The sequence below is a fragment of the Notechis scutatus genome, chromosome 1 (assembly GCF_049901735.1).
Source record: "Notechis scutatus isolate UNSWTSFEM ecotype Mainland chromosome 1, rNotScu1.2, whole genome shotgun sequence".
Classification (NCBI taxonomy): Eukaryota; Metazoa; Chordata; class Lepidosauria; order Squamata; family Elapidae; genus Notechis; species Notechis scutatus.
This window is the reverse complement of record NC_142009.1, coordinates 164,247,559-164,271,411: the sequence shown is the minus strand read 5'-3', so window position 1 is coordinate 164,271,411 and position 23,853 is coordinate 164,247,559. Positions and strand designations below refer to the sequence as shown.

General features: G+C 39.8%; 1 protein-coding gene across 1 annotated transcript in view; it reads left to right on the top strand.

Moving 5' to 3' along the window:
* ATIC (5-aminoimidazole-4-carboxamide ribonucleotide formyltransferase/IMP cyclohydrolase) overlaps positions 1-19,707 on the top strand; it is a 38,509-nt gene extending 18,802 nt beyond the window's left edge. Inside the window, exons 12-16 of the mRNA XM_026673154.2 lie at positions 4,355-4,483; positions 7,782-7,874; positions 13,311-13,493; positions 16,518-16,673; positions 19,461-19,707. Of these exons, the coding sequence (XP_026528939.2) occupies positions 4,355-4,483; positions 7,782-7,874; positions 13,311-13,493; positions 16,518-16,673; positions 19,461-19,580 (681 nt within the window). The 3' untranslated portion in view covers positions 19,581-19,707. The remainder of the gene's footprint in view (positions 1-4,354; positions 4,484-7,781; positions 7,875-13,310; positions 13,494-16,517; positions 16,674-19,460) is intronic.
* The last annotated feature ends 4,146 nt before the right edge of the window (positions 19,708-23,853 follow it).

Sequence of the window (23,853 nt, the reverse complement as noted above, 5' to 3'; positions counted from 1 at the left end):
AAAAATCTTTTACTCTATTTTATTATAATTTCTTTTGTTGTATTTTTTAACAAATTTTATTAATTTTCAAAAACAATACACAAACCAACAAAACATAAAACGTAAGAACATAGAACATCTTTTAAGAAAGCAAATGAAACATCTTATTTAAGTACAACATAGTTCCAAATTATCCCATTTCCATACAAACACAATTTAATATGCATCTTATATATTCAACTTCATATCTTATTACTCTTTTTCCAATTTCTCACTATTTTCCCCTTTACTTCTATTCAATTTTATTCATTAAACTTATACTTTCATCTATCTTATTTACACTTTCATATGTTCTCATCCAACAATCTTAATTCTCAATAAGCAAACATAAACTAACAAAACACGTAACATGAAAACATAAAACTTCTTTTTAGAAAGCGGCTTAACCCGGTTACATCTTTTGTACAGACATAAATCAAATTCATGCTCACCTTATATACTATTTCAATCTTATTTAACATTCTATACTTTCTATATGTCTTCTCCCCTCTTTTCACTCTCTTAATTCTATTATTATTTACCTCATCTCAATTTAAACCATTATACTTGTATCTTTTGTCCGTTCTTTTTCAATTGCCTATTTATCTTTTCTCTTTAATACAAAATTTTTCCTGTAATCAGTGGTTGAAGTATGACGCCTTTCTATCTTTTCCCCAATTTAACACTTAAAATACTACATAGTTTCCATTTTGATTCTGCTTAGTACATTCTAAATAACATTTTAAAATAAGAAAAAAACATAATAAGCTTATAATATAATAAAAAACAATGTTCCATAACAAATTAATTAGTTAGACTCTATTATTAGATCTTAGATATTTTACACATAGATATTAGGTATTATTAAATCTTAGATATTTTACACATTCCTACAATATTCTATTAACACATATAATATTCCAGTTTTCTAACTCTATTTCAAGTACAAATACTACAATACAATCTTGTGTACTTTTGCAGAATCTCTTTAAATCATATCTTACCCTTTATCTCTAAAACCCCCTGCTTTTTAGCATCTTGTTTTAAGCCTTTATAACTTCTTTTCCTTTTTCCCTTCCTTTCTTGTGAAATCTAATCTTTTACCCCCCCCACATCTCTCAATCTCCACCCTTTTAGTCTCCCTCTCTGTTGTACTTCTCTTTTCTGTTGCTTTCTGACATTATATCGATTTTTCACCTTATTTTTCCCTTTCTTGGTTATTTTTTTAAATCTTGAATTCTCCATTTTCTTTCCGCCTTTTCCTTTTCTTCATCAACTAAAATAGTTTGTCCATTAAAGATGGCTTCTCCTTCTTCCTCCCAACTTTTTGATTGCTGTATTTCCTGATAGGTAGAAATCGCCATTTCTAAAAAGTGGAAAACAGATCCAAAAGAGCCCTTGCCTTCTTGTTCCTCTTCTTTTAGCTTTTTAAATTTGATTTTCAGTTCTTCCACAGATAATGCCATTGTTTTATTTCTATTTTTTTAAACAATCCAAGTGTTTTTAAACTTTCAAAAATAGTTTGCAAAAATTCCAAAGTCATCAAGCAATCCAAATCAGCACAAACTGTTTCATTTAGCACTTTCTTCTTTTAATACTTTTCTTCCTGGGGTAGAATTCAATTACACAGTTCCAAATTAATTTTTTGAAATTTTATTGCAGTTTAATCTCTGATCTTATAAGCTCCAAGCAGTCTCCTTCAAGAAATCTTGGTGTAAATCATTTACCTCTCTTCCTTCCCATTTATAGCAAAAAGATTTTAATTTTTAAATGTCAGTGTTTAGAAATCTAATGTCCCCTTGGCTTTAATTTTCAAAGTTAGTTACCTTCTGCTGCCAAAGCGGGTATTTTTGATTTCCATCTGCTATCTCCATAGGGAAGGAAAGTGAGGAGAAAAAAGCTTTCCTTTCACTTTCAACCGCAGCTTTGCAATCCTCTTGGGAACAATGTATCACTTAAGAAGTCAAAGTTCCAGGGTATTCAGATGTTGATTGTCGTCCCGGTTCAGCCAAAAGCTTTCACTTTCTTCACTTCCTCCTGCACAAAACTTGTCCGGCTGAGAGGTTCTTTGTGGCGGCCATTGCTGACCGCCGCTCCACCGCCTTTGGAAAAGGGAGTTTAGCCGGCTGAGGAAGGGGATTGCGATGTCCCCAGACCCCTGTCCGGATCTCCCTGTCTTCAGTTATCCCTACAGGATAACTATAGCCTCCAGATCCAATTGGATCGGAGGCACTCCAGCAGCGAGCGCAGCAGGATCGCGCACAAACGCGAATTCCTGCCACCGCCGAAGCCTGACAAACCGAACTGAATAATTTCTTTTGTTGTGAGCTACGCAAAGTCATTGGAAGTTAGATAGCGTGCAGCTTAAACTTAGACTTAAGTCAAAAGTTTAGACTTCATTTGACATTTCTACCTACCTATGGAATCCTTCCCAAGGATCTGGGAATAGACAGTAGTTGTTTTGTGTTTTTTACTATTATTGTTGTTATTGTTGTTACATTTAATAATGAAATAAGAATACTTGATGTGTAATAAATAAATATTATTACATAAGATTAATTATTGAAGTTTTTGAATGGAACAGTAACTAAAGTTAATCCTGGTGATTAGAAATTTAACAATTTGGGGGTGACCAAGTGAGTTTGGTTTCTAATTGCTCTCAAAAGAATAAAGTATAGCTGTAGTTGTTACATATATACATCTTCAGAGATGGGATCCTACCAGTTCCGTCTGGTTCTATAGAACTCGTGGCTCCGAAGAGCAGCTGACACCGAACTGATTCGCTGGGATGAGGTTCTGGTCTGTTGTTTGTCCCTCCTGCCCTCTCGGGCTCTAGGCTGTCCTTTAGTGGCTGCATTTTCCTCCTCACCTGCTTTGTGCGGCACAGCTGAGTGCTAATTGTCAGCTGGAGAAGGTAAATGCTTGCCGGAGCCAGTAGCGCACGCGCATTTGACGTGCATGCGTGCGCTCCCCAAACCGGTTGTTATGCCAGTCGGATCCCACCCCTGTACATCTTCCCACTATTGCAAATTCGAGCAGAGCAGTCCAATTCACCTTTACTCAAAATGATTTCTTTTGCATTCACAAGGTTGCAATTCTAAACATTCTGAACACCAAACAAATGCCATTTCGGTATTTTGAACTGTATCTTGTTATTGTAAGGACCACAATTTTTTGGCAATCTTTTAACTTAATGGTAGTTAGATATTTTAGTAACCCTCTCACCGATACTAAACTCATGGACTCATGGAATATTGCTACTGCATAAAGATACTCCAATACATAAAGTACCGTATTAGACACTCTAATTCTCACCAGGCTTAAGTATAGGAAATTAATTTGGAATAACATACCAAAGTCTTACAATCTAGATGAAGAATGGCAATTAAGATGGGCAATTTTTAATAACTACAACCAAACATATCACACAGATCCAACAAAACTACTTCCAGGAATGCAGTTTCCCTGAAAAATATGGAGCCACCTGAATAGAAGCAGGATAGAACGTGTCAGAACTAAGGCAAAGCTCTTTAAATGGGGAATGGCCAAGAGCCAGGAATGCAACTGTGATGTACCCGAACAAACTATAACACATATAATTCAAGAATGTACCCTCAGGAAATTGGGATGATCTCACTGCACCCACACCAGAAGCGGTTAGATGGTTAGCTTCCTTCGATGTCGAATCATAACATCCATCACATTGCAATTCTGTGGCTGCATGGTTTTACCTTTATATATCTCCTATGTATTGTCCACATATCTTTATATTATATTATATTATATGTGTGTGTGTGTGTTTTCGTAGATTTTCACGGGTACAGGTATGCAGGTCTTGGCGTGTTCGGGTCTTTTCCCGTGTAAGGTTGAGAGCATCTTGGCAACGTTTCGATGAGGTCCCACTCGTCATCTTCAGGCTGGTGCTTTTGGCTTCGTGCTTGTGAGAGCAAAGTGTGATTTGGAGCTGCCGTCTCCCTTTATATACTGGTGGGGAGGTTGGCTGTGTTGTCATTTCTTGATTGGTTGATGGAGTTGATGTTTGCAGATTGGCTGGCTTTTTCGTAAGAACATGTGTGGCTGAGGTATTGGCTGTGTGTCTATCAGCCTCCTGTGTTGTAACGACCTAGATAAGGGGCTGTGTGATGACCTTCTGAGTTCTATTGTTTTGACATCCTGGGTCTTGCGCTGTAATCTCCTGGGTCATAAAGATGTATGTATATATGATGTATGTATATGTAATATATATTTGCTGACACTTTATTTTGCCATACGTTAAATAATAAGTAATTGATACCAAATAATGAGTCAAGGATGTGCAATCTTTTTCTGATTTTAGATGGATCCAACTTTTGAACCAGAGGAAAATGAAATCCGTACTCTCTTTGGATTGCATCTAATGCAGAAAAGGAATGATGGTGTGATTGATCGATCACTATTCAAAAACATTGTTACTAAAAACAAAAATGTAAGTAGGAAAAAGGCATGTTTTGAAATTGGGTATCTGTAAATTAGGTATCTAATAGGTATGTCATCTTGAATGAAAATGGGATTAATTCCAATAGTAATGCTTAGTCCTATTGCAACTGCTGTTAAAAGGATCTCTATCAACAAAGCTGTTAATCGCTTTTGAAAACGTTGAGAAAGATTGCTTATGAACCAGATGGTGAAAATTGCTCTTACTGTATAGACAGAAAGTGCGGAGAAGAAAAGAGGGTTGGAGATAATTAGATGCTAAATTCATTTTGTGTCTGAACTAGACTGTGATTATCAGAGAGGAAGTGGAGTTCTTTCTTTAAAGAACCAGTCCCAGAAAAATGTAACTTAGCAGACTTTGCTCTAAAGTCTCTCTAGAACTCACACTGACAAATCTGTTGTTACTACAGATTTGGCAGGTTCAAGTAACAGTTTTTGAAAAATTTTGGATTTTCTGCTTTATTACCGTGTTTCCCCGAAAATAAGACCCTGTCTTATATATTCTTTTGCCACCAAAAAAGGCACTAGGTCTTATTTTCAGGGGATGTCATCCATGACTAACCTCATTTGCGCGCATCGTTCCTGGCCTCCTTTTTGCTGTCAGAGGCCTCCTTTTTGCTGTCAGAGGCCTTCTTTTGTGGCCGGTGAGGCTTTCCTGAAGGCCTCTACAGCCGATAACAGAGCTCCGGATTGATCTGGAGCTTTGTTATCAGCTACAGAGGCCTTCAGGAAAACCTTGCCGGCTGCAGAAGAAATGGGCTGGCGAGGCAGATGTCGGGGTGTGCGAGGCCTGGCTACAACTATCCAAAAATAAGTAGGAGGGCATCTCCCCCCCCCCCTCCATCCCCACCCTAGCTTAATTTTTACTAGTGCACTCTGAAGTGGGTGGGATCTTAATTAGGGCTTATTTTGTGGGGTAGGGCTTCTATTGGGTGCACATGTAAAAAATCAAGCTAGGACTTACTTTCAGGGTAGGTTGTATTTTGGGGGAAACGGTAATCTGGATTAGGAAAAGGGAAGGGGTTTATGGTAAGTTTGATTTAGTCTTTATGCTGCTGTTTTGGCGCACTTTCTGCTTGCTTCAGAATAGCCAAAAACTATACTGCAAAATTGAATTTGGGTTGGTCACTGGAACCAGATATTTACTGTTCTGAGCTTTTGAAGACCAACTTCAGGGAATTTCTCTACTAGAATATGTGCTTTGGGCTGTTCACTAGTCATGTTTATGTGGTGCCTTCCTATTGGCTGATGGGTGTGCTGATGGCTTGTCAATTGGCTGTCTTTTCCTTGTGCTGACAAGGAAGGCGCCACATAAATAAACACAACTCTGAAAACTGCCCAAAGCACGTATTCCACGTATTCCATCCCTAAAAATGGGCTCCATCATGAGTCCAAAAGCTCAGAAGAGTACATCCCAGTGACCGACCCAAATTTGATTCAACATCATTATCCTGGGACATGTATATTTGCCTTCATTCATGAAAAACTATCCTACTGAGTGATCATAGGTGGAGCATTAGCTGTGAGAATTAGACCATTAGCTGTGAGAATGATTTATGAAACAGTTTACTCTTTCTGACACAAGCCAGATGTTTAACCAAACTCTAAAAGTTAATTAATACTCCTTTTTTTTTCCTTTGAACCTCAAATTTTGCCTTTTCTGGTGATCAAGGTCCAGTTGCAACAGCAACTTTGGGTTGGTTAGGTGTAAGGCAAGATGGCTTAAAGAACTGCAAAAACGTTTAACACTGATTACAGCTAGGAAGCAACCTTCCTATTTACCTCAATACTGGCAAATGTCAGCTATGGAATTCATTGCTGCCACATAGTCGAAGAAAGTGTGAGGGGGTGATGTTAATTGAATAGCTCTTAGTAGACAAAATATATTATTTTGATAGTTCAAGGTTACAGAGTGTGGCGCAGAGAAGAATTAAAACTTACTTTGGGATTGGTGTACGTGATCTGGTGATGAAGGAAAAGGGTTGTAGCTTGGGACTTTGTGGGGAAGCCGGGAAAATTTAGTTCCGGATTTCCCCAGTATGTGCCAAGTACTGTTCTAATAAAAGTACTTTGAGATGGCGTGTGAGTTACTGACAGGAATGGATTTTCCCTGGAACGCTGACAGCAAATTTTATTCAAAATATCTTTTTAGGATTTCTTTGGTAGCCATGATTGGAGACACCAGGTTTGACACCAGTTTGAACTGGGATTATCTGCAAACAGAGGGTCTAGGCACCTGTGGAGCTACGTCAGATGTTTAAACTCAGTTGGCACTCAACAGAATCACCTAATCACACTTTTGCAGCTCCACCTGACTAAAATACATGCCATGTAGACAATGAATATTAGGAAACTGGATATGAAAAGTGTATTGGTGAAACATACAACAAATAAAGAGCCAAAGGTGCTTTTCCAAAAGGCAATTGGACTTTCTTGGGGATTTTTTCCTTTAAAATGTTTCGCTTCTCATCAGTTTTGGAAAACCTTCTTGGATGAGGTGCGAAATATTTTCAAGGAAAAAACCAAGAAAGTCCAGTTGCCTATTAGAAAAAGCACCTTTGGGATAACCATGACCTGGATGACTTATTTATTTGATAGACATCAAAGAAAGATATTGGTAAGCTTTTTAAACTGGAATTCATCTCTGACATTTTAAGAAATTGCCTTCCATTAAAAAAACATTTTTATTGTAATTCAACCGTCCAACTTTTTGTACAAGTAATCCCCGGGTTACAAGCGTTCCCTTAGCAAAATGTTTGAAGTATGCAATAAGCGCCCCCTAGTGTTTACAAACAAGTCCTGAAACGATGAATGTTGCAGCACCACGGCAGCAGTAGTTTGCCCGTACGAACAACTGCAGAGGCTCTACAACATTCATCCTGTGCGTTTTGGCCTGCCCCTCTGATCCTCAGTTTTGGCATGTGCAAGCCTTGCTCGGCAGTTTGCCAGCCAAAACGGAGCTTTGGAAGTCCGCCCATCTGAAACTCCATTTTGGCCAGCAGAGTGCCGGGCAAGGCCTGCAGAGGCCAAAATGGAGCTGTAGAGGGGCCCACATGGCTGAAAAGCTAGAGAGGAGATGGCTTGCTAGATCTTCACATGGTAAATGGGGGTGGGGGATTTTTTGATGGCAGGAAATGCTTCATGGCTGTAATAAACCACTTTTCCAAGGCCATCGTAACTTTGAATTGTTAACTGATTAATTGTAAGTCTTGACTATCTGTAACCAGGTAATGTTTTCATTTCCCTTTAAAGACCCAAGATGCCATTGTAATAATCTTTCTTTGTTTCAGTTGTCTGATTCTGCTATCAGAGATCTCATTGTTGCCACCATTGCTGTTAAATATACTCAGTCTAATTCTGTTTGTTATGCCAAGAATGGACAGGTATGTATATGGGGACATTTAGAGGAGTGTTTTATTGTTCTTCCTGATTCAATTTTAAACATGATTGCTATCAAAACCAATCTTATTGATATAAAATTGTTCCTAACATTTCCAACATAAATTGTTATCCTGGACAATATCAGTTTTCATCTTGTTGTGTGAGATGGTCTTCAAGAATATGAAGAGTGCTATGATATCAAGCAGTGATAAAGGCTTTTACAGATTTCTATAAAAGCTCATAATCTAAATAAATGTAATCCATGCAGGTTCTAACTAACATGATCTATAGTCAGTTGTTGAGTGTTCAACAACATCTCACCAACATCAGATTCTCAGATCTGATATAAACATTTTTTACATACATTAAGCTAAATATTGTACAATAGTGCAACGCTGACTTTCTATTAAGAAGGCTTCGTTCATATTTTGAATTACTGAATCATCAGACCCTACCCAGTCTATACATTCTGATGTTGTGGACTTCCAGGCTTTCAGTAGCTCAGATCAGAATTCTAGCTGCACTCATTTAATCTTTGTCTTCTCACCATCTTTATATAGTGATCTTGGGACATTAACTAGGCGAAAGAAAGGAGTTTAGTTTTATCTGTCCTGAAAGCTAAAGCTGATAGCACTTTCTGTTTGGAAAATGCATTTGTATACATCATGGAAGATTATGTGAAGTTAAGCTATTCTTGTTTAAAGAGTAATTTCATGAATCTATCCAAATAATTGGGGAGATAATTGGCTTGCCTCATTTATTGAAATGAAAATAAAATTATTCTTAAGAATGGCTGAAGTGCCAAATTGCAAAGCAGGGGAAAGGAGGATCTGAGGAACTACAGATTTCTGGCATTATCTAGGAGGATTCTATGTCAGGTTATGTAGGGGTTAATGATGTACAAGCCCCTTAAATACAGTAATTACTACTAGACAGCAAAGATGTCACAAGAATAAGATTTAGAGTAGAATCGTATTTATTTTTTTAATAAGAAAACTTATGTAACAAATAGTGTGCATACTGTATCTTGATGTCAGGAAAAATGATTGACAAAATAACCTGCAGTTCTTTAATTGGCAAGCTAATTAAGCACTGAATTGAATGGATGTCAATCAAAAAGGTACATAATTGGTTTGAAAATAATATTCATATACAAAAAGTATGTCTTTCAAATTAGAAAAGAATATTAAGTGGCTGACATTAGGTCCAAAAATAAAGTATGCAATATGGAATATTGTGCTTGACATTTGTGAAAAAGATCTTAAAATACTAGCTGATTGCATATTGAATAGTAGACATGTCTGAAAAATAACACAAATGCAATTTTAACGTGCATTAAGTACAGTGTATAGAATGTAATCAGTTCAGTTTTTCTGCTTGATCGAACCCCAGCTTGAGTACTGAGTCCAATTTGTGGGAAGGCAGATCTTGATTGAAAGGACATATTTCTTAATATGAGCAGTTTGACCATGAAGTCAACTACTAAGAAAGGTGGTGATTCTTCCCTACACCAGGTGTATTCAATCAGCAGAAAACAGTCATCTGTCAGGGTTGCTTAATTTGAAATAATTTAGATATTTAGTAGTTTGGATTGGATGGGATAAATAGCTCTTTCCACCTGATTCAATTAAAGGAAAATTGAAGAATTCCAAATATTTTAAAAGAAAGTAGAAAAGCAAGGTTTCATAACTATAAAGTTTGATCCTTTTTGTGTTTACTTGAATATAAATGGCAAGATTGCATGGTGGGACTTTCTCTCAAATGAAGGCATCAAATGGCATTTTACTGTTTGTATTTATTTTTAAAGAAGCCATGTGGGTAGCTCTTAATCTCTCTTTGTCATGCCAAGCTCACGTTCTTCATGAGCTTTAATAAAACTTGACTTTTAAAAACTCATTCAAGCATTTTCATTTTTTCACCTTAATGTGTTCTCTGCCAAGAGCCCCTTTGGGTCTTTGTAGAAATAATGCTATCATAAGGGAATTTGCAGCTGTGATTTGGCAAAAGGTAGACTCTAGTCGGATTGAAATAAAAGCAAGCACTATCTGGGAAATAACACATATGTCCATTCTGTTTTAGCACAGCAAGTTTATGACTTGAACAAGCTTAATCTCTGTTGCTGATACTATATTTATTCAGAGTTATAGAGTCTACCTTTTTATTTAAAAACAAAAATTATTTTTATGCCAATATTTTCAAACTTGTTCAAAAAAACATGCATATTTTTCCTCAGTCAAGAACTTTTCAATTCACTGAATCCTATGATTTGTTTATGTCCTCAAAGGGTTTTTCAGGAGCTGGGGGGATAGGTAATATACATCTAGGAATATGTTGCCTTTGCCTTTTCAGTTTATTGGCATCAGGGTAAATGCTGCCCTCGTAGTACTTAATAAAAATGTACTAAGGAAATCATCCAGAACAGGCTAAGATCTGTTGCTGATGTACACACTTTCAGTTTGAAATGATAGATCTCAAGTGAGTATTCCAGACGCTCATATACTTGACTCATATACTCATATGTTTGAGTTCTATACATGTTTACTTAGCTAATTTCTTGTGTTGTTTGTGCCTAGTTCAGCAAACTTTTAATGGTTTTATACATAAGCAACAATTTGCTTGAATTCAAGAGTGATGATAGTTAATGGGCACAAATATATTTACAAAATGACCACAGCTTAAAAATAATATTATGTGTTTAGTGATAGTGGATGGTGTGCCTAAAAGCAGACATAGATTTGGCTCGTTAAAGAGGAATGGATCAAAGTTGCAAGAACTACAGAGATATATGACAAATGAGGTCACCAAGGGATAGGACTGAGTATCTTAAAGCTTTTTCAATTAAGACAGTAGTGTCAAACTTGCGTCACCATGGCATCATCACATGACATATCAGGACTTTTTTCCCCCTTTCCCATGGAGGTGGGGCCAGCATGTGACGCATCCGGCTTGCGGGCTGTGAGTTTGACACCCCTGAATTAAAAGTTTGATTTGTATTTTATTTCAATTTTTGACATATTTTAGACCTTTAAAACAGAGATAGAAACATACATACACATCTCTGTCTTTTCAAAAATGTTAACTAGGTGGACTTAGGGGCACATGGGGTTTGTATGCTTGGGTTTTTTTTTAATCTTCTTTAAAACATTCACATAACCACATATCTCTTCTACAGTTTATTGCTCTCTGTCTTTCCACTTAATGGTCTCATTAAGTTTAGTGTTCCTTCATATATTTTCCAGCCCATCCAGCTAAATGTGTATAGCTTCCAATAAAGTTCAGCCTTCAGATTTGGTGTCCTTGCGGCATAGTAGTCCCTGATATATTATAGCATCTTCATTTTGCTTTATCATTGTCTTGCAGTGAGTCAGTTCCTTTAAGAATTCATAGTTCTGAGATCGTGAAATGCTTAACTTAATGAATAGGCATTCCAGGAATCCTAGACAATTTCATATGTTTGCGTATCTCAGATGGCTCTAAATTTATATCAGGGTTTCTAAAGTCTGTTTTTTTGCAGTTCTCAGTTTAAATGGATTCTTTTGCATGGTATAAATATGCAGCTTTGGTTTAGAAGGCCCTAATACCTGATTGAGTCTTACTTGGGCACCCTTCAAATGCTTTTATGGGTAGTCCTTGACTTAAGACCACAATTGAGCTCAAAATTTCTGCTACTTACCAAGAGAGTTGTTAAGTGAATTTTGACCCATTTTACGACTTTTCTTGCTACAGTTGTTAAGTAAATAACTGTAGTTTTTAAAGTTAATAACATGGTTAAGTGAATCTGGCTTCCGCACTGCCTTTACTTGTCAGAAGAACACAAAAGGTAAATCACAGGATCTCAGGTCATAAATATCAGCCAGTTGGAAAGCGTCTGAATTTTGATCATGTGATTCTGGGGATGCTGCAGTGCAATAGAATAGGCTGTTAACACAGTAACATATTCCTCAGTGCTCTCTGCATTACTTAATCCTGAGTTTACAAAGATTTCTAAAATATCACTTTTCCCCCCTTGAGTTGGAGAAAGTAACTCTTGAAGAAGGATTCACAAAACTTTTGCCTATTTCTATCTCCCTGTCTCCAACTGACTTTGACAATAATTTTGTTTTCCTAATATAATTAAGTAATTAGTCATTCCCATTAAACTCTTCCATAATTCCTGGTTCAATAAAAGACCACAGAAGCTCTAAATTGAAATAACTGCTATTGTTCCTCCCAAAGAAGCAAGCTTCCAGCTTGTATTTGATCTATATTGTTATAAGCATGCAGTGGGGTTTTGATGAGTACTCTTTAACTTTTATTGGAATCCCCTTTTTAATCATTGTTCTTACAGATTACAGATAGGGCTGAAAGTGCATTGAACTAAATATACAAGCAAAGAAGGAAATTTTGCAGCAGATTTCAACAAGAACTCTGACCAGTTTGTAGTCTAAGGCAGTGATCCCCAACCTTTTTTACGCCGCGGCCCGGTATCCCCAACCTTTTTTATGGCGCGCCGGTACGGCATTAGCTGGGCACCATCTTTTTGATGAAAAGATGGCGGCGCCAGCGCTCGGTGAGCTTTTCCGGTAGGAATGGCTTTCTACCTGGAAAAGCTCACCGGAAGCACTTTTTCATCAAAAAGATGGCGGCGCCCAGCAAGCCAGCGGCCCGGTAGGACTTGTTCCGCGGACCGGTGGTTGGGGACCCCTGGTCTAAGGGATTAGGTATGAGGTGAAGAAGTATCCATGAATTTCCCTTTTCACTGCAAGAGGGGAATCCTGAGACGGTTTGCATTGTGAATAATTGATTGCTTCCTGTTGAATCTCTTGCAGTGCCTATAGAACGAGTAAAAGGCAGTTTCCAAAGAGTCAGTTAATGTGACATCAGTGGAAAAGCTTAGGCAGGAGCTCCCTAACAAATGTTCCCTTTAAGTGGAATTGTAGTATTTGTTTATTCTAAAAGGCCTGACAGAGGTTTGGAAAGCGAGACAACTGAACAATTATTTTCTGCTGAAAAAGCAGAGGATGCTGTTGCAAACACTGGAAGAGGCATATACTTTATCGGAAATAAGATAACTTTACAAATACAAGAACTGAGCTAACAAAAGTTGTGTAGTGAAAAGGCCCTAAGTCACGGGTGTCAAACTGGCAGCATCTCACTGCTGTCGCATGATGTTTCACTATGTTTTTCTCCTTTGTGTAGTGGGGGTGGCCTGCATGTGATGCATCCAGCCCACAGGCCACCAGTTTGACACCCCTGCCCTAAGTTAACAGTTTGTACTATTAACTTGAAAACCTGTGATTTGAAATAATAAAATTCTTGTCTACTGGCAATGCTGTAAGGAAAACAAAATAAATGACTATGACTCTAATGTCATGGCGTTTTAGTGATAATGACATAACGAATAAGTATATACAAAGCTTTTCATATGCCTTTTAATTATATTGTTCCATGTGTTTTAGGTGATTGGAATTGGGGCAGGGCAGCAATCCCGTATCCACTGTACCCGTCTGGCTGGAGACAAGGCAAATTTCTGGTGGCTCAGACATCACCCACGAGTGCTTTCCATGAAGTTCAAAACTGGAGTAAAAAGAGCAGAGATCTCCAATGCTATTGATCAATATGTTACTGGGACCATTGGTGAGGTAAAGCAATCAGACGCATAAATAGAAACAACTCTTAAAATCATACATGGACTTCAACTCCCAAAATTTCCAGCCAGAAGTGTGAGAAGCTTGGCTCTAATTCTGGGAGTTGAAGTCCACTCATCAAAGCTGCCAAATTTGGAAAACACTGATGCATATTACCATTTGAATAATAATGAAGCATGTTTCAAAACAAGAGTTTCAACCATTGAAATTTATCCTTTCTTTATTCAAAAATATGTTACGCATATCCAAAACAAGCTTAGGGATCCATCGTCCCTAATGGTTGTGGTAGATTAGGATCAAATGGGAATGAGTACTTTTGAAGTTAGTCTGTTTTTTTCAAAGGTTTGGGACAATATTGGATATTACCTTTTTCTACACTGAGGGAGAGTCTGGAATAGAACAGAAGGTCATTATTTTGTGCTGGTTCTGGTCATTCATAGCAGCTAAATTCCAGAAGTGATGGGTAACTTTGGTAACTTTTTTCATATCTTCCTGGAAAACTTTATTCAAGTTTTTTTTTAATTTAACATATCTTTGGAAGGATCACTAGAAGAGAATAATATTGGAAACACCAGTTTCATAGTTTTTCCATATCAACCCATAAAGGCTGTCGATATTGCTAATTGCTGAGATTTTGTCTGGACTACATAAAAATGTGTCCACTTTTCAAAAATGATGATTGAGAACATTCTAAGTATTGATAGTCCTCAAGTTACAGTAGTAATGAAGCCTACCCATTACGATCATAACATTAACTGAATCGCATTAAATAAATAAACTCCGCCCTTCCCCAATTCATATGTTAATCAAATGCATGGGTAGTTAACTGCACATGTGGTCCCTCAGGGGTAGCAAAAACATGGTCTCCAGCATCTCCCCACCCATCATGGTCGCTTTCCACCCCATGGGATCTCCACAGCTGCTTGTGCCTTCTCCACACCACCATCCCTATTAGCAATCACCTTCTCCAAAGCTCCAGAACAGGCTGAGCCCTGCAGTAGGTGACTTTTTCTCAGATGCTGGCAAAGCTGTATTTTCCGCTCACATCTTGTGTTCTTACACACATTCATTTTTGCACAGATGGAATCGTCTGTAAGAAGATCTATCATGTCCCAGTAGGCCACCTTTGGTTCCAGCCTGAGCAATGCAACAGGCACCCTCTAGGTGCTGCTAGGTAACTGATTTAAATTGAGCCGCTTTGGGGATTGCAGTTCAAAAGCTAATTTGAACCGGAGGAGGGCGGGACACAGGTGGTTGGGCAGCCAGCTAGAATGGCAGCGGAAGAATCGAGTCCCTCGCAGCAGTGCTGTTGCCAGGGATGGCTGAACCTCTCACAGCGAGCCAGGTCAGAGCAGCCACCAAGTGCCATGCCTGGAATCCCTGTTACCCCCCTTGGTTGCTCACCTCTGGTGCCTTGGATGCTGGAGTCCCTGGCAGCTGCAGGAGAGCACCCCCACAGCTGCCTGCATTCCCATGAGAGTCCTCTCCCTCAGGGAGACCCCTGTAGATGCTTCCCTGTCTACTCAATCCTTACTGCGGCCTTGAAAGCAGGCCGAACCGGAGCAACAAGCTCTCCATTTCTCTGTCTCTGTGGTGGTATAATTGGCAAGGTTTGAGCAAAAGAAATGGAGAGCTTGGTGCTCTAGTTCTGTCTGCCGCGTGTAGTGCAAACACAAGTGTGTAAGAATGTGAGGTTTAAGAAACCCCCCCCCCCCAGCTTTGACAGCATCTGAGGGAAAAAAATGGCTGCTTTTCTGCTGTGTGGCCCAGCATGTTCTAAAGCTCTACAGATCTTCAAAAAGTAAAGAGTGATTGGTGACAGGATGCAGAGGAATATGTGGAAACCCAATAGGATAGGAAAACAGGCCCAGTGCTTGTGGAGACCCAGCAGGGCAGGAGCGGGGGGTATATTCAGGGATCATGTTGCAGCTTCTCTGTGGTCAGTTGTAATGTACATAACTTTGGGACCAGGAAGTACTTTTGGCAAGGATGTCGTAACTTTGAACCATCGCTAAGTGAACTGTCATAACTCGAGGACTATCTGTACCAATTACTTAAACTAGTTAAATTTCATTTGAGAGGGGGAACCCTTTTGTAGAATCATCACTAATGATTGAAGACCAAAGCATTCTGCCCGAATTAGCCTTAGACCAATGAAGATGCCTATTTATGTGAAATCTAACTTGACTATAGCAGATGCAAATTATTGTAAGACACATATTTGTGGGACTCTTTTGAAAAATATTTGGGATATCTTTTGCACCAATGTCTTGTGATTTCCCCATTAGTACGCACTACCATACCCCCCTCCCCTCCTTACTAGCACTGTCCTCAGGGGCCAGGTGCACAGTCCTCAAGAATATTGTGCTTCCTGGAGTGTACATGAACCTTAGGGCTTTCCAAATATATTCTCCTCCGAAGAAGGCATGAGGATACCTGGCATGGCGTATGGAATAGCAATTCATTCTTAAGGACTCAACAGAGTGCTCCATCAGAAAGAGCCGTGTCTTCATTTTTAGGAATCCTGTAAGGCAGTGGCACATCAGATCACCAAAGATGACAGCTCGACTCCCTACTTAATATTGTAGAACCAATAGTAACAGGACTATTCATCTATTTGAGCTCTCTTTACCAGAAAAGTTTATGTTGATAGAGGGAACACTAAAGCACGGTAAATTTTATTGTTTTCTGCAGAAATGAGTATTAAACAACCAAACGTGTTCTTATCTTTATCTGAAAAATAACTCATATTAAATGAAATTTATAAGAAAACAAGTCAACCAGATTGTTGATTTCTTGAGGCAGTTGGGAGCTCATGAAAGTTAAAAAACAGCTTATGACATTTGGCTTAAAATATCATACATTCCAGCCGTAAAAACTGATGCTGCAGTTCTTACTTCTGTTTCAAATTATGAGGCCAGGAAAAAGGTGGATAAAACAAATTGCCACTGTATTTGCCATGTTTATATGAATGAGATTTGCTCCATCTAGCAGATGATTAAAAATACATTTTTACAGGGTGAAGATTTTGCAAAGTGGAAGGCACAATTTGAGGAGGTCCCCAGTTTGCTTACTGAAGCAGAAAAAAAGGCCTGGATTGGAAAATTAAATGGTGTCTCACTAAGCTCTGATGCATTTTTCCCTTTTAGGGATAATGTAGATAGAGCAAACCAGGTAAGTTGACATTGTGATCTTTTGTTCAAGTCACATAATAGAAGATGTTCTTGTTTAATCAGATACCCATACTCTAATGGAAATGTTTGGCTCTTTGAAACATACTTAAAGCAGCAAGCAAGCTAGATTACCACACTGAGGTGATTGTGGACAAGTGTTAGAGAATGATCAGCAACATGGATCTCAGACTGATATCTACATTGCTTCCTGCAATTCCAAATCAGACTCTTGGCAATTTAGCACTAACACAAAATGCAAACTTCATTTCATCTTCTGAATTTCCAAATGCACAGTTCCTTGATTAATTAACTTAAGACATTAGTGAAATTTAAAAAAAAACACCTCATGTTACCAACTTGGACTGTACCCCTCAAAGGAGATGAAAGAAAAAGTAAAAGTAACAGAAGTGTATCACAGATAACACCCTGAACTTAGATTTTGTGTGATGACCCGGGGCGTGACACAAAGGCAACACAGTCAGATAATCAGTAGGAGTCCCTTTATTAGCTCCAACTTTGCCCCCAATGTCCTGGTTGCCTTCTGGTTAGAGAAAAACACATTCCGGAGCAGACTTTGGCTGCAGAGAATCAAGTCCAAAACGTGGTCAACAAAAACTGTAACTATAAATCCATCAAGGCAAAATGAGGTAATTAGTCCGGCAGGGCAGGAGCAAGAATTCCAGACGTGAAAGCATGCCAGTAACCCAACACAGTTGGGAGGATGCCAGGAACACATAACCAAAGACAACACAAGATAAACTCATGTTTGCTCTCAACAGCTGCCGTACTCAGCATGCGTTTCTTTTAAACTTTCCAGCTGTGTCTAATGAAGGGAATCGGGGCCCTTTCCTCCCCCGTAAGCCACGCAACCCACGTTGCTCTCTTCTCCATTGCCCTAGGATGAAGAGTGGGTGGGCCTGGGTCTTCCTGTGAACTCGCTCTGCCAAGCCGGACTTTGCCCTTCCCCAGTTTCCTCCACAGCCAACAAAGCCACACTCCCACTCCATGTCAGCTGTTCGTCTTCCTCCTTGAATTCAGACTCTGACAGGGGCATGACATTTTGCCTCAGGTGTTGGGATAGAATGTAATTAGGATTGAAATCACTCATTTGTAATGTTCCTACCATTTTGGGGTGAAATATGCAGGACTAGGAAACACATTAAAATATTTTTTCCTCTGAAATTATGGGATGCAGTGGGATGTTATGGGCAATTGACATGATTGCTGCCAGTGCCCTTCACCAATGCTGAGATTTTTGCTAATACTGCAATCAGAAAAGCAAAGAGGTTAGTGTGCAGAATGCTACTGAGGTTAAATGAAATATTAGGTTATTGCACCTGCTCTATTACAATGAGGGTGGTAAAAAGGACTTTCTTGAGGCTTCATTGCATTCTCAAGTAACAAATCTACAGAACTTTTAAAAGTTACATGCAGATTAGTATTATACCCATGAAAGGCCCACTATGTCATGTGATACGCAGAGATTTGCGAGACATACCAAAGTAAAATAATCCATAATTAGTTAAGTTGCCACCATTGTTTCAGATCCAAATGGAGTATCTGAAGCAGACACTCCATTTTTCTAGTCTTGAAGGAACAGTTTTGCAAGCTGAAGATCCAGACTTGTTGACTCTTGCCCAATAATATGGTCATCTTGGCCAATTAAGCAATCTCAAAGAAGGAGGTTGAATGCTTTATTGCATTAGCAATAGCACTTAGACTTACATACCGCTTTACAGTGCTTTACAACCGTCTCTAAGGGGTTTACAGAGTCAGCATATTGCCCCCAACAACCTGGGTCCTCATTTTACCCACCTCGGAAGGATGGAAGGCTGAGTCAACCTTGAGCCCAATGAGATTCGTGCTGCCAAATTACAGGCAGCTGGCAGCAGAAGCAGCCTGAAGTGCTGCATTCTAACCACGGCTCTTAAGAGGTGGTTCTTCTTCACATAAAGAGGCAGTGCTTTGACTACTCTTTTCAGGAGATTTGATTGTTCTGGACCAAAAAGGCAAATATCTTTTTCTGGGTAAGGGAATCCAGAGGAGGGTGGTGATCCAACTGAAAGCATACTTGAGACAAATAATCCTGTAAAGCCATGGCTGTGTTTCATCTGGATTATGTGAAAAAAATATGGCCTTGATTTAGTTGACTTTTACAGGAGAGAAATAATCCATGTGATTCTCATTTGGTTTTCCTCTGGCTTTTGAGTCAGTTGACAGAATTGATCACTTGTATGAATTGGCACATTTGTGTAATACTTATGCTTTTAATAGTATGTTCTCAAGATTTGTACTAAGATTGGGTTGGAGTCTGGAGTCTTACTATGGCATGCCCCAGGATACTGTCTTTCTTTGATAGTATCCAATGTTTATAAGAAACTACGGGGTTGCAGTCATTAGGGAATATGGGTTGAAATGTAATTGGTATACTGATCCTACGTGCCTGTTTCTATGTTGTCTGAAGGGGGAGAGAAGTGTATCACTTAACTGGGCCCTTGAGTTGAGTACAAGGTACTCTTCAACTTACAACAGTTTGGTTAGCGACCATTTGAAGTTATAATGGCATTGAAAAAAGTAACATGACCATTTTTTACACTTAAAACTGTTCTACCATCTCCATGGTCATCTGATCAAAATTCAGACACTTAGCAACTGACTCAGTGTTATGTGATTCCCCTTTTGAGATCTAACAAAGTCAATGGGGAAGCCAGATTCACTTAAGAACCATAAGTATTATTAACATAATAATTGAAGTGATTCACTTAACAACTGTGTTTTCCTTTCTCAGAGTGGAGTCCAGTTCATTGTTTCCCCGTCTGGTTCTACTGCTGACCAAGTTGTGATTGAAGCTTGTGATGAACTGGGAATAAGTCTTATTCATACCAACCTTCGCCTGTTTCACCACTGATATTTAAAAATCAGTATTTTTGAAACATCTTCTTTACACAATCTGCTAAAATCTGCACATGTTGAGAGGACTAAAATAAGATAAAAGTATGAAAATTTCTTGAAAAATAAAAGGGCAAAACTATCAATAGTGAATCTGAATTCTTTAAGAACTTGGCATGGGGGTGGTTTTCATCGGCACATAAAATCACTCACTGCTTTTTATCATTCAGATAAGGATTGTACATATTGGAAATGTGTTCTTTTAAATTAGTGAACCTGACTAAGTTGTTCATTAACAGTAGAACGGCAGTTTCTCCTGAAATTGATTCCATGCGGAAAGAAATAGGATGATTCCTGGATGGAACAATTGTGCAGAGAAACTAGTGTAAGAAATGGGGAAGGAGGATGTTGGCATCACTTTAGTATTATTTGTAGATGTGTCCATCTCATCTGAAATTGGTGCCAGAAAACTACAGAGATTTGTCAAAGCAGTCCCAAGAGTCAAGACTGACCTGAAGGCACACACACGAACACAAAAAACCCCTCTATTAAGCGGAGCTGTAAGATGGGAGCCTTTTTGTGTGTCACCATACAAACTTACATTACTTTTAAAGGATTGTTTGTATGTTGTATTAATTTCCTTGTCTTACTTTGAAAATCTCCATTGTGTATTCTTGTCCTTTGAAACAAAGGATTTAATAATGTTTTAATGAATAGCTAATACTTTGGAAGATGGACTCAAGATCTAGAAGCACCTTGACAGAGTTGAATACTGAGCCTTAAGTAATAAGATGCAGTTCAGTGGTAAGAAAAGTACGTTCCTGTACTTAGGCAGGAAAACCCAGAGGCATAGGTACAGAATAGGTAAGTGGTGGCTAACCTTTTTGGGCTCCTATGCCAAAAATTGTGCGCGCGCTTGTGCACCTGCACCCAGAAGGCAACGTGTGCCTTCCCACGCATCCTGCGCATGCACGCACAATTGCCCCTGCCGCTGCCCCCTTACCTGCACTGCATCTTGCAGCTGATTTTTGGCTGGTTTGAGGCCTTTATCGGCCTCCAGAGGCTTGAAAAAAGGCTTTGCAGGACAAATAATAGGCCCATTTCGTCACTTCTGATATTACAGGAAGTGACAAAACAGGCCTATTATTCAGCCTGCAAATCCTGCAGAGGCTTTTTTCAAGCCGCTGGGAGGCCGGAAAAGGCCTCAAACCAGCCGAAAAATCAGCTGTGAGACGCACACACGTGCAGTGAGGTAAGTTTGCCTGCAGCTTGCGTGCCGGCACAAATGGCTCTGCATTCCACTTGTGGCATGTGTTCCACAGGTTCGCCATCATAGGAATAGGTACCTGGCTCAACAGTAGTAACTGTCAGGGATGTATCCTAGTGCAGGGGTCTCCAATCTGGACTACTTTAAGACTTCAGAGGACCTCAACCCCTTTGCTGGCTGAGGAACTCTGGGAGTTGAAGTCCCTAAGTCTTAAAGTTGCCAAGGTTGAAGACTAGTGGACCACTAAGTACCGGTATGTATAAGCTAGCAGTGTACTGCAACTTCCCTAAAAGCCAGCATAGTCCCAAACTGCATCAAGATCACAAAAAGTGATAGTACTTCTTTATACCGCACCAATGTTGCTTTACTGTTTTATATTGCACTAATGAGGGCACACTTGGAATACAATACAAAAATGGTGTTGAGATCCTGGAAAAAGTGCAGAAAAGAGCAACAAACTTGATAAAAGATCTGGAGCTAAACCATGTGATGAATGGTGGAGGGAGTTGGGTATGTTTAACCTATCAAAGGGGGACATGGGGGGACATAACTCTCTTCCAACATTCGAGGGGCTGTCACCAATAAGAGGGGACTTATTCTTTAAGGCAGTGGTCCCCAACCTTTTTTACCAGGGACCAGTTTCACGCAGAAACACTTTTTCAAGGACGGGGGAGGAGTCTGAGTTTGGTGGTTTGCTTGCAGACGTTTCATTACCTGACTATGTTGTTACCTAGTCGGGTAATAAAACATCTGCCAGCAAACCACCAAGTTCAGGGAGCGCCAATGCCGCCTCATTGCAACCCTGAGCGACAGATATTCTCTTCTATTGGGACATTTAAACGGAGGGTTTCAGCTGCAGATTCAGGAACTGCGCCGGGCTGAGGAGCGCCTTCAAAACTGAGCGCTGGGTGGCGGTGGCCCACGGCTGTCTCCACGGCTCAGGACAAGTCCCTGCAGGACGGCTGAGAAGCCCCGCCTCTTGGCCCTGCCTCCCTCAGGTGTCTGCCTCGTTCCTCTCTCAGTCGCTCTCTCGCTCCTCCACCAGCCCAGGAAGAAACTGCTTCAAAGAGCAGCTTCGGCTGAGAAAAAGAGGCAAATGGTTATTATTCTCAGCCGAAGCTTCTCCGAAACAACCAGAAACGAAGGCAGGCAGGCAGGCAGAACAGAGCACTGGATTGAACCTGGATTGATTGGGGGTGAACGGGCGCCGGGAGCTGCGCCGACAGGAAAAGCCACCCTGCTGGCTTCTTTGAAGCAGTTTCTTCCTGGGCTGGTGGAGGAGCGAGAGAGCGACAGAGAGGAACAGGCGGGAGGAAATCGAAGCCACTGAGCCGGAGAGCAGGACAGGCTTTGGTTGCTTCCTCCTCCCCTTCTTTCATTTGTGTCCTTGATCCCTGATCCCAGCAGCATTCACCAAGGCGAAGAAAGCCGCTATTTTTATTTTATTTTTATTTTTATTTCTTTGCGGCCCGGTGCAAAGTGATCCACGGACCGGTACCGGTCCGCGGCCCGGTGGTTGGGGACCCCTGCTTTAAGGCACCAGAGGGCAGGATAAAAAGTAACGAGTGGAAGCTTTTTAAAGAGAGATTCAACCTAGACATGAGAAATTTTCTGACAGTGAGATCAATGGAAAATAAATCCCTCCTGGATTGTGGGTACTCCCATCACTGGAGGTTTGCCAACCATTTGACTGGGATGTTATAAGGCTTCTAAGCCTTCAAACCTAAGGCCCCTTCCAGCCCTATTATTCTGAATGTTAAACTTGGAATCTTTGCTTGGTTTTGGAATTCTTAATGTTGTTCTCTCAAAACTTCTTCCTCCCTAATACAAAGACCATGAATTTATTGGAACATCACTCCATCTGCTTTCTCAACTCCAGCTATTGGATTATCACCAGAGGTGTGTTGTATACTTCGGCCTCTCATCTCACACTTCTGCTTTCCCAGTGATTTACTCGGAAGAAACTTGGGGTGGAGCCCTAAAATTCATTCTTTCCCCATCACAATCTGATCTGTAAAGATAGTCCTTGAGTTATGATAGTTGGGACCAGAATTTCTGGTGCTAAGCAAGATGGGTGTTAAGTGTGTGATGCCCACTTTTATGACCTTTTTTGCCACAATCAAGTGAATCACTGCATTTAAATGAGTCATGCAATTGTTTAGTGAATTCAGCTTCTTCTATTGACTGTAAAAAGCTGGCCGGGAAGGTCTACTGATGATCACATGAGCCTTGCAGCTGTTCTAAATACATGCTGGATGCCCCTCGAAGGAGGGGAGGTCAAACGTATCATGAGTCTCAAGTCCCCTCAAAAGAGAGCCAACCTTGAATTCCATTAACTCTTTATCTACTGCCAATTTGCTTTGACAGTAATTCAGATTCTTGTAGAGAGCTTAAGTTTGCAATTAATCTTTATTTGAACTGCCTGATTTTCCTGATTTCTCACGCTTGACACCTGTGTAGACCAGTGAGATACAGCTATGTACTATAAATTGGGTAGGATATATGTACACGAATCACAAAATCTCAAGTCTCTACTCTCAAGTCGATCAAACCTTGTAGCCTGACCTGCTAAAATGCCAGCGGATGTTGAGTCCAGAAAATGTTTTGACTCCCTCACCTTACAAGCAAATGGGAAAGTTTACTGAAATATAAGGTCATAGGCAACTTCTCCAATTTGGTATATTGGAGTATATTGAGTATATATTGTACCAAGGGATGTGAAGCACCTTTGAACTGAGAAGGTGCTTTGGACTGAGCATTGACATGTACACTGCTCCTGTCAAGGTCTCCCTTAAAGAGACCTGTGTGCTTGCCTTCATAACTGCACAATAGGCTCAAGCTCTTGAAGGCTGCTTACAGCCAAGAAAGGTTGTCACAGTCACATCTAGTGCAAGGAAAAGGGCTAGATTCCAGAATCTTGGGCACTGAATAGGCATACTTTATCACTCATTTATAGGTGAATATAATAGCGCTATCCCTCTATGATTCCAGAAGTCTTAATAATTCCTAATAATTGACTCGCAGA